This window comes from Solanum pennellii, chromosome 8 (genome assembly GCF_001406875.1).
Source record: "Solanum pennellii chromosome 8, SPENNV200".
Taxonomy (NCBI): domain Eukaryota; kingdom Viridiplantae; phylum Streptophyta; class Magnoliopsida; order Solanales; family Solanaceae; genus Solanum; species Solanum pennellii.
Window position 1 is genome coordinate 7,933,788 of NC_028644.1, and position 14,166 is coordinate 7,947,953.

Below are 14,166 nucleotides of genomic sequence, written 5' to 3' on the forward strand. Positions count from 1 at the left end.
ATTTCTTAAGTTCTGGGTATGCAAGAAAAACATATTAAAATCTTCACAGTGCTTCATTTTTCTATCTATAAGGCGTGACATCTCATATATGATTCTCATACGAGGCTCTTCATATTCCTCTATTAATTTCCTGCAAGATTTCATACTATCAAAGAAAGAAAGATTATTAGCATCGCCATGAGAGGGTTTTGGAGTAGGGTAGCAACACCTGGTACAATCAATCCACAACCCCCTACAATATTCACATGATAGAGATGGTGCACACAATTCTCCCTCGGGAATATAATTACATTGTTGTCAAAACTGATCTCCTTTGCAGTAAGGACAAGGTCTTCCCACTTATGAATAATCCTCATTCCCGTACATCTCACGAGATGTATTAATTAGTAGTAATAGAAAAAAATATGTATAAAAATAGATAAGCAAATTAACAAATAAAAAGAAAAAAATATAACCTAGAAGAATAGTTGATGTCTAAGTCCCCGGCAACAACGCCAAAAACTTTTTTCTTCCAATTGCACGCGCAAGTGTATGCGGTCACACAAGTAATATAATGATCCTTAAAAGAATCAGACTATCGAACCCAAAGGACTTGTCAATTAACTATTTACTAAATTATACTAATTGTAATTATTTATTAAAGGGGAGGATTCAAAAGATGAATATATTAACTGAACTAAAAATAAAAATAACTAAAAGACAATTAACAAATAAAATATACATGTTTATACGATCAATGAATGAATCGATTTAGTATTATAATTTACTAACATTCATGTTTAATATCAATTTCATCAACTTAATTGATTATCTAGTTATTGAATCACAGGGTAAGGTGTATGATCATGGTCTCTCGACCTCTAATCAGCTAAGATAAATAACACCCTAACTACATCATTGTGCGGGGATAAAATGATTGAATACCGAGCATTCAGGACCGGCTCTTGCCTATGGATTTTAAGGTCATTGCCTTAGGACCCCAATTTTTGGGGGCCTCAAATTTCTTTGAAAAAGTCAGTTTTAATTTTTTCATGAAAAAAATTAATTATGTATACTAAAGAGTGTGTGTGTTTGTGTGTGTGTGTGTGTGTGTGTGTGTGTGTATGCACTCTATCTTTCAAATCTTTGATAGTAGGATAATATTCTGTCAAAAATATGAATTAATAGCCGAAAAGTTTTGAACAAAAATAAATTACAAATCTTTTGCACTCTATTTTTTCAAATCTTTGATAGTTATTAACTTTTTGAATCAAATTCTATGATTCTAAACTCTTTTCTTATTTGAAATTTATCAAATTATTACTTATAAAACTATATTATTGATATATAAAATAATTGTCTCAATAAAATGATATTTTTCAATGTTGAATTTATAAACTCTTGCTTAAAAATAATAACTAAAAAAGTATTTGAAAAAATCTTCTATAAAAAAAGATATTAACGAATAATTCGCATCTAAAATTTAGAAAAACTAAATAAATACAGATAAAATTAATGTAAATTTTAGGCCTCTAATTAAAATTTCGCTTTAGGCGTCAAAATATGTTGAGTCGCTCCTGCGAGTATTAAGTTATATTCGTGTATGGTGATCCAAGCAAGCTCCTTAAATTCCACGTTCTATCCTCTTATTCCTCTCTCGAGTTCATTTTGGACAATATGTTTATTTCAATCGTGATCAAGCATTTTATTTTCCGCATGAAGCCGTGCATTTCAAATTTTGTGCCTTTCTCCCTTTGTTGTTGTCGCCTTATGCGTGGCCACCAGGTAAGTTTCCTTTTCCAATTATAATTCTGTAACTTTTATAATATATATATTGTTATATTCAATTTAATTCATTAAGTTGTCTGTTTGATTTTCTTCTTGAAACTTTCATTTTTAATTCGTTTTAGCTTCAAATTTCTTCATCTTCACACCAATTTAATTCTACAAATAGAAAATACTATTTAACACAATTCATAAAATTCATGCTCCAAAAGGACAAATATAAATAATAAATGTGACGCAAATAATGATTAAAAGTATGTATTTTGACCTCACATCAGCAGGTAAATAGGATTTATGCGTATTGATGAATTAAATCTAATCTGCAGTGATAAATATTTATATGCACAATCATAGCCAGTGAGTTGAGCATAAACACAAAACAAATGCTCAAATAAGTTGTGTCTTAAGAGTGCACATACACACCCCTATCTGTATGACACCAGGAGAGGAGCTGCAACCTAATTAAAAGCTATATAAAATCTGCAATCGATATTTAATGTTGGTCTAATTGCATCTTTTTGACGCCCTTCCTATAAAATCTACTACTTCATCAAAAGAAACATTGCAATAGATGTTCGATATTGGTCGTTACCTATTTAATGTACAACCACAAAGTCTACATCTTCCTATTCTTATTGCTCCTTTTCTTACTTTTTCTTTTTCAATCCGGACCAATGTCTGTACTCCTCTCCAAATGATAGATGAGAAACTCATCTAACATTTTTACTCTCTTCTCCTTTGTATTCCAGGCATGCAACACTGTCCACCAATTAGATTTGGCAGACACCTGACTATATGTTGGTATTCCTTCGTTGTTCTCTATTGCTACCAGAAATGGTAGAAAATGATGTTTCTAAAAGTGAAAAGCACAAAATATGACAATAGCCATGGGACTTGGAAGCAAGAAATGAATCGTGCACTGCTTTGAAGTGAAGAACACCGTTCACAGAAAATTAAAAGCTACCAACATATATGAATTTAGTATATAAAATTGCGATAAGAATAACTAATTCAACAATCCATTGTACAATAAAATCAATTTCCACAAGGTACTTGCTACCTCCCACCACTACGGGTCACATCCAGCCTCTTCTCCGCCTTTTCACCACTCCATTCCATATCTCAAGCGCTTTGTATTTGAACCCAAAGGGAGACCCCAATAAGTAGAGGGCCTGAAGTCTCTAAGGTGTAATCATTGTCACGATCCAACCCACTAGGCCGTGCGGGTACCTACTCTAATACCCAAGTAGGAGAACCTGCATGCCTCCAAAGGTTTATACATGCGGAAAATAATAAAATATAGACATAATAGAGAATAAAACCTTTATAAACAAATCCTTTTTCACGAACTATTTCAAATTTGTAAAGTAATTAACAACTCCAAGGATCTAATATAACAGGTATATAAGAGCTACTAAGAGTAATGACGGACATTCATTTAATTAAAGAACACAGCTCCCACCATGCGGAAAGAAGAGTTGAAGCTGATGGAGGAATTCTTCGTCTTTGCCTAATAAAACATCACCAATCCTGCATCTAGTCTTTGTCAAAAATACATAGCAAGAGTAGTATCAGACAACCACACGTACTGATAGGCATCATCAGTCAATCCGACGCCCACCTCATAATATAAGAAAAGAATAATAGGATCATACTCGGAACACTCGCTTCTCCACCCTTTCCCCTTTCTTACAAACACCCTCAACTTATTTGAGGAGTATGGTCAATTCATTGGAGCATCAAGGCCACAAACCAACCACCGCTTTCAATTAACAACTTTCTCTTTTTTTTTTTGCTCAACAAGGGAACAAAACCAAAATGTAGGATTACAAGTCAAAAGATGGACATCACAAAAAAAAAGTTCTCCAAAGTCTTCACGTGCTATGTGGTTTCATCTCATGCTATTTGCATTCTTGCCTCTCAATTCGAGAGTTTCCAAAAATATACATCAATCTTATATTCATGTGCAATACACATCAATCTTTTTCTCATATGCAATACGCACCAATGTAAGTTTTGTGCAATACGGACCGTCTTTTTTTCATGGGCAAGAGTGGGTTTCCAATATCCTCACCATAGCAACATAACACATAAACAGTTAAATCACAAATATATCGCGTCCTAATCATGCATGTGATCCTTTTGAGCCAAGGGTAGGCTAGCAATCTGAAGGATGTGTTGAGTCATTTAAACAAATTTTTGTATCCCCAAAAAATAAATTTCACTAAAAATCATAGCATTCGTTACATAATTTCAATCAAAACGGGATACATTTTCAGGGAAAGGGGATACATTGCAAATTACAAAATAGAAAACAATCTCACGCAGGAGAGTTAGAAATTTGACGGTCCGGCTCCTTCTTTGGCTTTCTCTACCTCATTGCGGATGACGCACTTGTTTGTTACCACATACGGCTCGGCGAACACAACTTTGGAAGATGGCGGCACAGCCTGTAGAGTGTTCATCTGTTCATCTAGAAACGTATCCAGATGCACTAAACAAGCCCTTGCATCAGCTAGCTCCTGTGACATCATAGCTAAAGCCCTTTGACTTTCCAACTCCCTAGACAGGTACTCTTTCTCCCTTTGCTGAAACTCTTGCTCCCTTCGGTCCCATTCTTGCTGAAAATGGTACACGTGGATCTAAAGCCTTACCTGTAAATTTTCAATTTCTCAACCTTTGCGTGGTGTTGGATCCACAACTCCTTGCAAATCGTTTTGCAGCCACGTCTTGTATTCATCGACATACCCAACCTCATATCGATTTCCTGCCATACTCCATTTAAAGTTAACACGTCCAACTCATTCTTTGAGAATGATCTTAGGGAAAGGAATTTTGTCGTTCCTGCTATAATCGACAACAAAAGGGGTAGTATCCCCTTGGGCGGGAGTGATTTTTGTTCTACCGAATTGACGTATCACCCTAGCTGGGTTGTAGGGTCGCAATCCTCTGATGCCGGGAAGAATTAAAATTGACAGTTTGGCCCTTTGCGCTGCTATTTTTTTAGACTTGAAGTCCGATAGCATCCATTGTATGTCTCCTTCTCTTATGTCATAAAACATTCTTGCCCATGCTTCTCGGGTGGTACGAATCCAAAACTTGCGGAGGCTCAGATAGAACTCATAATTTTCAAGAGGGCTTGTCTGGCTCGGTTTGGCTAACTCCTGTGGCTGGCCGTACCTTTTGCAAAGATGTTCAGTCATCCACCACTGTAGCAGAATGTTGCAACCTTGGAAAAATGGGAACGCGTTCTTACACAAGCTCAAATACCGATAAATGTGAGCCACAATGACAGGAGCCAAACTGTAGTATTTCTTATCTTCTCCTTCATTACCAATCCCTCTGAAACTGGCGTCTACCACCGTCACAATCCGGGTATCAATCATTTTTCCCTCATCTCGTGGGAACACCATCGTTCCTAAGAGGCACATAGATAACGCAATGACTTGAGTTTGTCTCCAAGTACTGTGATTATGGAATTCTCTTGGAAATTGTGAAAAATAATTATCGTGCCCCTATCTTTCAAAAAATCTCATTAGCGGTATATCTTGATCATTCAGCCAGTTTGCATTCATCAATAATAGCATGTTCCTCAACTTCTGGCTGGTTGGCCTGTCAGATAGAAGGATGCAGTGATCGGGACAGTGTTTCCTCTTGCCCCTTGTCCCAATAGAGTCCAACCAATCCTTAATTTCTTCTATTGTTGGCGTTATTTCGACATCTCTAAATAAGAATACCATCCTTTTGTCAACCCAATACCGAGTAATTTCCTCGATAAACGTGGTCCAAACCTTGAAGTCCATTATTGAGGGTTAGTAGCCCAAATGAATCGAGATCTCTCTCTTTTGACAATCCTTGAGGTTGTTCCACCATACTCGAAGAATGTCCGGTGTTTCGGTGACCATGTTGAAAGTGAAGAATTGACGCGACATCTACAAAACATACAACTAGTTAGTTTCCAACCCCCCTCCCCCAAGATACAACAAACATTTAATCATGCAAACATCCTTCAGATTTGACAATCAAAAAGAGCGTCCTATCGAGTCGTGGACTCTTTGGACCCAATGTGGTCTTTCTAATAGGCCCAACACTCCTTGGATGTTGGGTCATCTTAGGCCAATGCGCTAATTTTTGAAATTTGGTTTCGCTCTATCTTAGTTTAACTAAGAATGAGTTGTATTTATAGTAAAAAGGGTAAACTAAGCGGACTACTTGGGCTGGACAGTTAACGACAGTTGACTATCAAGTAGTCAACTACATTCGTCATGGTGCCCGGAGAAGTATTTGGTTAACGAACGACTGTAAACCCGCATAATTGTCCTTTAAGTGGAATGTCATACTTGTCGTTTGACGGAAAAGTGCTATGACATTAATGCAATAGTTGATATAAAGCGATAAATAAATAAACAATTAAAAGACAAACATGTTAGTCTTAAGGTTAGAATTGTCCAAGTTCCCCAGCAGAGTCGCCATTTCTGTTTTATCCAAAAAATATTTTTTTCATAAGTTTGAGGTTCTTTGGAGTGTCGCCACTTAATTTTTGAGAAAAATTAAGAAAACCTTTATTTTCAAAAGACTTAAACAGATAAAATCATTTGAAAATATATAAAAGGGTTCGGAGATTCTTATTAACATCTTAGAAAGGTTTTGAAAGCGCCTAAGACGTTCCGCTTACTTACGGTTATCCGACAACTAACTTTATATTTGGCTAAGGCTTACAATTGCGATGAAAATACTCTTTAGAGTTTTTTGAAAAATGAAAGCCAAAAATCATTTAAGATTGTTTTTGAAAGAGAATTATTTATCTAAGTCAATTTTAATTTGTAAAATCTTTTAAGCCTTTTACTTTATTTTAATTAAGTCGTTAAAGCCAAAATGCCATTTTGCGGGAAATTGAAGTTTCTTAACTTAAAACTAACATCACATAAAAACAGATAAGCTAAATAAAGTAAAAGAGGGAAAAAGGGAGAGAGAGAGAGAGAGAGAGGGAAAGAGATTTGTATCCAAATTCGGGTTCTGTTCGCCTTGATTGAAATTTTGGACCCACCTGTTTTGGGTTTTTGACCAATTTCGACTTTTCGGGTTTTTAACCCATTTTTCTTTCTTTCGTACTCGTCCTAATTTAAGCAAATAATGAATACAAAATAAATACAAAAAATAGAAAAACGACAAGGCTTATGCCTAAAATAAATACAATGCGATAGCAATAAATTTTGGTTAATTGCCCCAAGTTCTTTAACTCTTCCGACTTGCTTCGTATTCTTCAACTTCGATACATGTTCATTTTTTACGGGTTGATTGACTCGAGTGAAGGAAATATGAGTCTTGATGACTCTCCGATAATGCCAGGAGATTAGGAGTCCAATTGGACTCAGACAGATATTACATGCAACAAAACGATGGTAAGGATCAAAGCCTCGAGATCAACAAGTTATAATCATCGTCTTATAATAATATAGTGAAAAAAATTTAATCAAAACAACGCCGAAATTCAGATAGAGAGGAACAAATGCAGAAGAAAAGGTAGTGCCTAGATTCATGCCAAAATGGAAGCTTAAGCTACTGTCTCCTATAGAAGCATACAGATGAATCCTAAGAAGCAAATGATTAAAACTCGTTGTGATGTAAACTTAACAGACAATTAGCATTTAACTTAGCAAGTTTCGAAATTAAGAGAACCAACGGACATATCAAACCACCAACAATCGTGCCTTAAATGATTTTAAATACAAAACTCCAACAAAACTAAGAGTTAACAAATAAAAAAAAAGGAAGAAACTACTCAAATTTCACCGACTCAAACTGTGAATGTAAACTGAAACAGGTGAATCTAACAGGACTATGCATGAACTATCCCAATGAACTTCGAAAAGAATATAAAAGAAAAGAACAGAGGAGATAGAGTAAACATAAGAACGAGTCCGAATATAATCGATTGTTATGCCGAACAAACACAAATAAAAGAGCACGATAATTAAACTGTTGTATTTAACTCTTAGAGTTTACTAAGGCACAAAAATTTAAGAACAGTGAAGCCGCTTTCAATAGATGAATTCAAAGTTTTGGACTGTGCCACTAATCACAACAATAAAATGATATTCAACCGAAAGTTGGGAAACAAGAAAGGTACACAACCGCTTTAAGCAAGTCATGATAACAGTTATGTCACAAAGATATTCCATAAATAGATAAATTGAATCATAGGAACAAACATGTTTGATTTATTTTTTAGGACTTAAATTTGCACAGATAACAATATTTAACAACAAACAAACTATCTCAGCAGCCTGACATTATATAAGTAGAGAAATGCAGAACTAACTACATTAAGCAATGAATTTGGACGAGTCGAAGAAACATGTAATCACCGAGTATCGAACGGATCCAAGAATTTCGTACCATAAAATGATACTAAAACAGAAAACAGTCATGAAACGAATTAAAATTTCTGGTCTATACTCGAAAATATGCTAAAGGACATAATGAAATAGCTCGTTCGAAACTTGAGGACATATAGTCAAAACGAGAAAAATATTTCGACAATGGAGATAGAACAAAATCATGACAGTTAAAAAATATCGAGCTAAGCTCGAGACGAACATAATCACAGATTTCAACTCTAAGAACATGGAAGAACAGACTTAGATATGAAACTACCACACGAACCCATGTGGGATCCTTAACAAAATGTGTCGACCAACGAGATGCATTCAAAATGGGGGGGGGGGGCGATGAGGTGTTTACCTTGTTGCGGGCAGCGAATGGGACGGACGAGCTTGGAAGACTACCAACTTCTACACCAAAAGAAACGACTCCGAAGACTTGTATGAACAAGATTAAGCCAAAGCCAAGACGAAACCAATATCGTCAAGAACTTTTGTTTTGCACGTATCTTTTTTGTTTTTTCTTTCAACTTTTCTCACGCCAGAATTTTCTATCCAAAATTTCCCTCCCACGAAGAGAATCTCTCTGTTTTCTCTTCGGAAAAAAACTCCAACTAAAATAATTCCTAAATCTATAATCCGAAAATCCTCTCTCAAGAATCCTCCCTTTTTTTACTGCTTCTCTCCCTCGGAAAAAACTTTAAAAATTCTAACTCCCAAAATTTCTCAAAAAAAAAGTCAGTAAAAACTCTCTAAATTTCTCTAAATCTGCCCCCCTTCTGGCTGTGAATAACAAGAGAATATATAATAGAAGATTAGGGTTTTCAACAGAGGGGCGAGAAAAGGGCAAAGTTGAGATTTTCCAAATCAAACTGATTTCAAAACCTTCAGGATCAAAACCAGCTGGATCTTTGTACGAATTTTCAAACAAATTCCCACGAAATCAGATGAGGGAAAAACGAATGGCTTGGATTGATTACAACGTCCTTGTGCTCGACGTGGCGGCCATCCACGCGAGCCAAGGAAGCTCTCCGCAGCGGTAAAAACTGGGCAGCAGCTAAAATCGCGGAAAAGCACTGTTGGGACGAGAGAGAGAAAAAAAGAGGAGGGAAAACAGATTTGCAGCGTATTGCTTGTCCTTGGCTGCTTTTCCGTGTATTTCGACGGAAAGGAGCGCCGTTTGGAGTCGTTTGAAACGTTATGGAAGAGAATTGCTGGTGTCGTCTTCATGCCGTCTGGGGCTATTGTTTATTTCCCTTGGCGCTTCTACGCTTCCTTTAGTTGGGCGGGTCGGGTATAAGAAAATTGGTCAAGAGGAAATGGACCTGGAAAAATGAATTCGGTCGGGATTTGGGTAAGGAATTTGGGAAGAATTGAATGGGGAATGGGCTATCGAAAAGTCAAAATAGAAGAGGCCCAAAATTTGCCCCAATGGATTAAATTGGTAACTCGATGAAATAAATTAACTAAACAAGCTTCTTAATTTTAACGAAATAAAATAATTGATGTAACTATAAAATAACTTATCCAAGAAATAAAACTATTGTATAACTAAACTAATTAGTGAAATATTTAAACAAAGTAAATCGTTTTGAGTCGACTTTCGAATAAATCTAAAGCATATCAATTGTATATATAACTACGTAAATCGTATATATTAACTAAAAGTTAATGAAAAGACTAATTTAGAGAACACTTTAAACCTTATAAAACCAATTATTTCAAAATCGTTAAGAATTAAGATTATACATAGTACTTTTAAGTTATAAAATTTCATATATAATATCAAAAACATGAATTCTTGGAACCAAGTACAATAACCATTTTTATGTACAATGAACAAACGTACTATATGTTTATATGTTCAATATAACCGGAGACAAAAACATTGCAGAAACATAAACAACAGAGTTTAAAATATGTACTCAAAAACAACAATTAATATCATATGCATAAATTTATAAGTGTAAAAAAAACATCATGAAATGTTAAAATAAAATAAAATTGAAAGAACAAATCGAGTATAATGAATGCACAATGTCCCCCTTAAGTAAGTTATTTCCCTCTAATACGAGAGGTTCAAAGAACTACATCCTCTCAGGATGGAAATATTTTATCCACCAACTTATTGATAGAAAAAACACTGATGACAATAAGTCATTCAACAGGAGCAAAGCATACGAAAAATTAATTTTGCGGAAGTAGAAGAAGTAGATCAAAATTTTTGTTGTTTTAAAATGAGAGAAAACCCCTCTATTTATATACAACAAAGGGTAGTGTGAATAAATGTTTATTGTGCTGTATCAGAAAGGTTACAACTACTTGGAAAAGTTGCAACCCTTAGGAAAGTTTACAACTTTTAGTTAAAGTCGCAAGTTTTCATAAAGTCGCATCTCTTCATTAAAGTCGCAACTTTTCATAAAGTCGCAACTTTTCATTAAAGTCACAACTTTTTCTAAAAGTCACAACTTTTGATAAAAGTCACAATTCTTCATTCAAGTCGCTACTTTTCATAAAAATCACATCTTTACATGAAAGAGGAAGGCTAGTTTTGAAAAGAAATAAATTTAAAAGGAAATTCTTGTTTGTAGTTGCGCCACATAGGCGAGCCTAGGCTTTTCTTTATATATATATATATATATATATACACACACAGACATTATGTATACATTATCATTCTACAAAGAGGGTCCGCCTCACAAAATTTGGTGATCTTCGTTTTTAATTTAGTATACTTACATAAATCCATAGTTTTAATATGAATTGCAATATATCCCTCATTAGTTTATAATTTATTTTTCATACTTTTCAAAATATATTGTATGTTTAAAAATTAAGTTAAAAATCTTATAAATCATCATAATTAACAACTTCAAATATTATATTATATATCTGAAAATTACATAAAAAGTAGCATAAATTATAATAACAACTTAAAATATTTTATTATATATTTGAAATTATATACAAAGTTGTATAAATTATAATAACAAATGAAATTCTACCTGTGCCATATAAATTTGAACAAATGAAATAACATATACTATTTACAAATTACGTAAAAGGTAACATAAATAATAGTAACTAAAAAAATCAAAATATATAAAAATCATGTAAAAAGAATTGGTTGCCACACCTAATTCCATTTGTGCCGCATAAATTAAAACAACGAAGGAGTGACATATTATTTGAAAATGACATAAAAAGTGCTATAAAGCACCCAAAAATAACAACTTAAAATATTTATTAAAAAACATATTAAATTTGACTGATTGTCTAAATTATATTTGTGTCACATAAATTAAAATAAAGAAAGTAATATATATTGAGCCAGTGATGACAACATTGAAAATTTGTGAGATACTGCAAGATCTGTTCAATTTTAGTTGTGACTTCACATATAAGTATTAGAATTTTTGGAGACTAATACTCTAACTCTAAACCCTATTTTATGTCTATATATAAATATATTATGTTTTCTTAAAAAGACATCTCAAATATTTTGCACTTTAATGAAATATTCATAAAGAAATCAAGATATGACCTCCATTAACTACCCGCGAATCACATAGAAGGATCAAGGGATAAACATAATATTACCAGCAAAATTATATTTCTTCATATTTTATTTGTGATTGCAATTTATTTCCCGTCCCTTTAAAATTTGTTGCAAGCACTAAGTATTTATAGGAAATATGCCTACAAAATGTATATGAACAATGTTATTATACTATAATACATGAAAATCAAAATGAAGAAAGAAAACAATTGTCATTGATTTTAATAATGATTTAATGAGATGCAAATTTACCAGAACAAATTGTATGGATATATAGATTTTTTTTTACATCTTCTCTTCCTCTTCATCAGTGTTTAATTATGCACTTATCATCCAAATATTGCAGGATAGAGCACCAGTTTAATCGAGGTCATTTCTTCTGCATAATAATCTTTAAATTTCTCCTGATCAAGAAAAGTTCTTTTTGAAGCCCAATTAGCTGTAACAACTCCAACACACATGTATGAAAATGGAACACTTTAATTCATACAAGAAAATATTTATAAAATAGAATGACAACATAATAATATATAGAGATAGACATGCAACAATATTTTTAAAACAACTACCTAATTAACCAGCATTCTACTCTTGATGGGTGTAACAATGTTGTCCAACACAAAATAGTAACAATAAAACATCAATGCCTCTATCATCCTAAACCATGCTCTTCGCCAATGACTATTCAAGCAGAGCGCTGCAGCTAATCCCAACAAGATCGCTCCATACGACACAACTAACCCAATGTAAAAACACTCCAATTCTGATGATTCCTCCTCATCTCTATTAATCTTGGACAATATAGGACTCAATCTCCCACACTTGTTATCTAATGGATAACCGCAAAGAAAAGGATTTCCCTCATAGCTGCTTTTGTCAAAATTTCAAATTGACCTTTAAAATCAGGCACTGCACCCGATAAGTTGTTGAATGAAACATTAAATACTTCCAAAGAATTTAGCTCAATTAGACCAACAGGAATGCTCCCATTCAATCTGTTGCAGGAAAGGTCTAAGCTCTCAATTTCCTGTAGATTGGAGAAGGTATTTGGTATTCTTCCGTTGAGATGGTTGTGTGATAGATTCAATGCATGTATATTGCTCATGTTCCCTAACTCAACAGGAATTTCACCTGTCAATCTATTACTTGAGAGATCAATACCCGACATATATTTTAGAATGTTTCCCTTATAAGTGTATGAGTTTCTTTTTGTTGAAAACTGGACCTGAGTTTCCACATCCATCAAAAACAAGTCACTTAGAAGTCCATGACTATCGTGGTAATGCCTTTTCGAACGCATCCAGATCACAAAACTTAACCATGAACGCCTGGAAGTCGCAGAATAATAAGTCCAACTTATCTCTGCATCCTTTTTGGTCTGTGTTAAGTAACCCAAACAAGGAGGGAGAGGACCATAAAGCATATTGAAAGATAAATCTATGATAGATAAGTCGTTCAGCATACATATCTGAGTTGGAATCTGCCCTTCCAATTGGTTATGGCTAAGGAGAAGGTAGTTGAGAGTATTCAGTGAGCCTATGGCATGTGAGATATTTCCTGCAAAATTGTTGCGGCGAAGATCCAGAGTTATCAGTGAAGAGAAGTTGAAAAGTACATGTCCCAATTCACCACCCAATTGATTTTTCTCCAAATGGATGTGTTTGAGAGGTAAAGAACTCACACAAGAAGGTATAAATCCTGAAAGCCTGTTTTCGGATATAGCTAAGACATTAAGATACTTCAAATTGCAAATCTCAACTGGAATCAAACCTTGGAGATGATTTTTGGACAAATCAAGCTGTAACAATCTTTTATTATCTGTAATCCATCTCGGAATCTCCCCAGTGAAACTATTCCTGCTAGCGTCAAGTACAATAAGGGATCTGAGAAAAATGTTCTCAGGCAGTGGTCCTTCAAAGTTATTGCCATACAAATACAAAAAGGACAATAAATGTGACTTGACCTCCAAAAACATATGTCCTTTCAGCTTGTTGTTTGACAACCGAAGGTACAACAATTGTGGAGAACCAATTGTCAGATCAACAGAAACTTCTCCGGACAACTTATTAACAGATGGGTCTAGGAATTCTAAATGAGTGCCACAAAACTTGGAAGGTATAGGACCTTCAAGATAATTTTGTGACATGTTCAAAAAAGTAAGCTCCGGAAAGGCTAAACTCATATTTGCTGGAATATATCCATTTAGTTTGTTATTAGAAACATCAATCGTCTCTAGATAGAGGTGAACAATCGATGGCAACTTGAATGGTCCGTCGAAAGCATTATCTCTACTATAAAACCCTGCAAGTCTGGTGTTATTTTCTAATAACCATGTCGGGAACTTTCCTTGCAATTGATTTTCATCTATAAATATGGATCGGGTGTCACGTTCCGACACCAGGATAGAATATAAATATGGATCGGGTGTCACGTTCCGGCACCAGGATAGAATATATATAT

General features: G+C 34.3%; 1 protein-coding gene across 1 annotated transcript in view; it reads right to left on the bottom strand.

Annotated features, from left to right (window-relative positions):
- Positions 1 to 12,148: 12,148 nt before the first annotated feature.
- LOC107026819 (receptor-like protein 8) overlaps positions 12,149 to 14,166 on the bottom strand; it is a 7,044-nt gene continuing 5,026 nt past the window's right edge. Inside the window, 2 exon segments of the mRNA XM_027919218.1 lie at positions 12,149 to 12,592; positions 12,595 to 13,263. Of these exon segments, the coding sequence (XP_027775019.1) occupies positions 12,276 to 12,592; positions 12,595 to 13,263 (986 nt within the window). The 3' untranslated portion in view covers positions 12,149 to 12,275.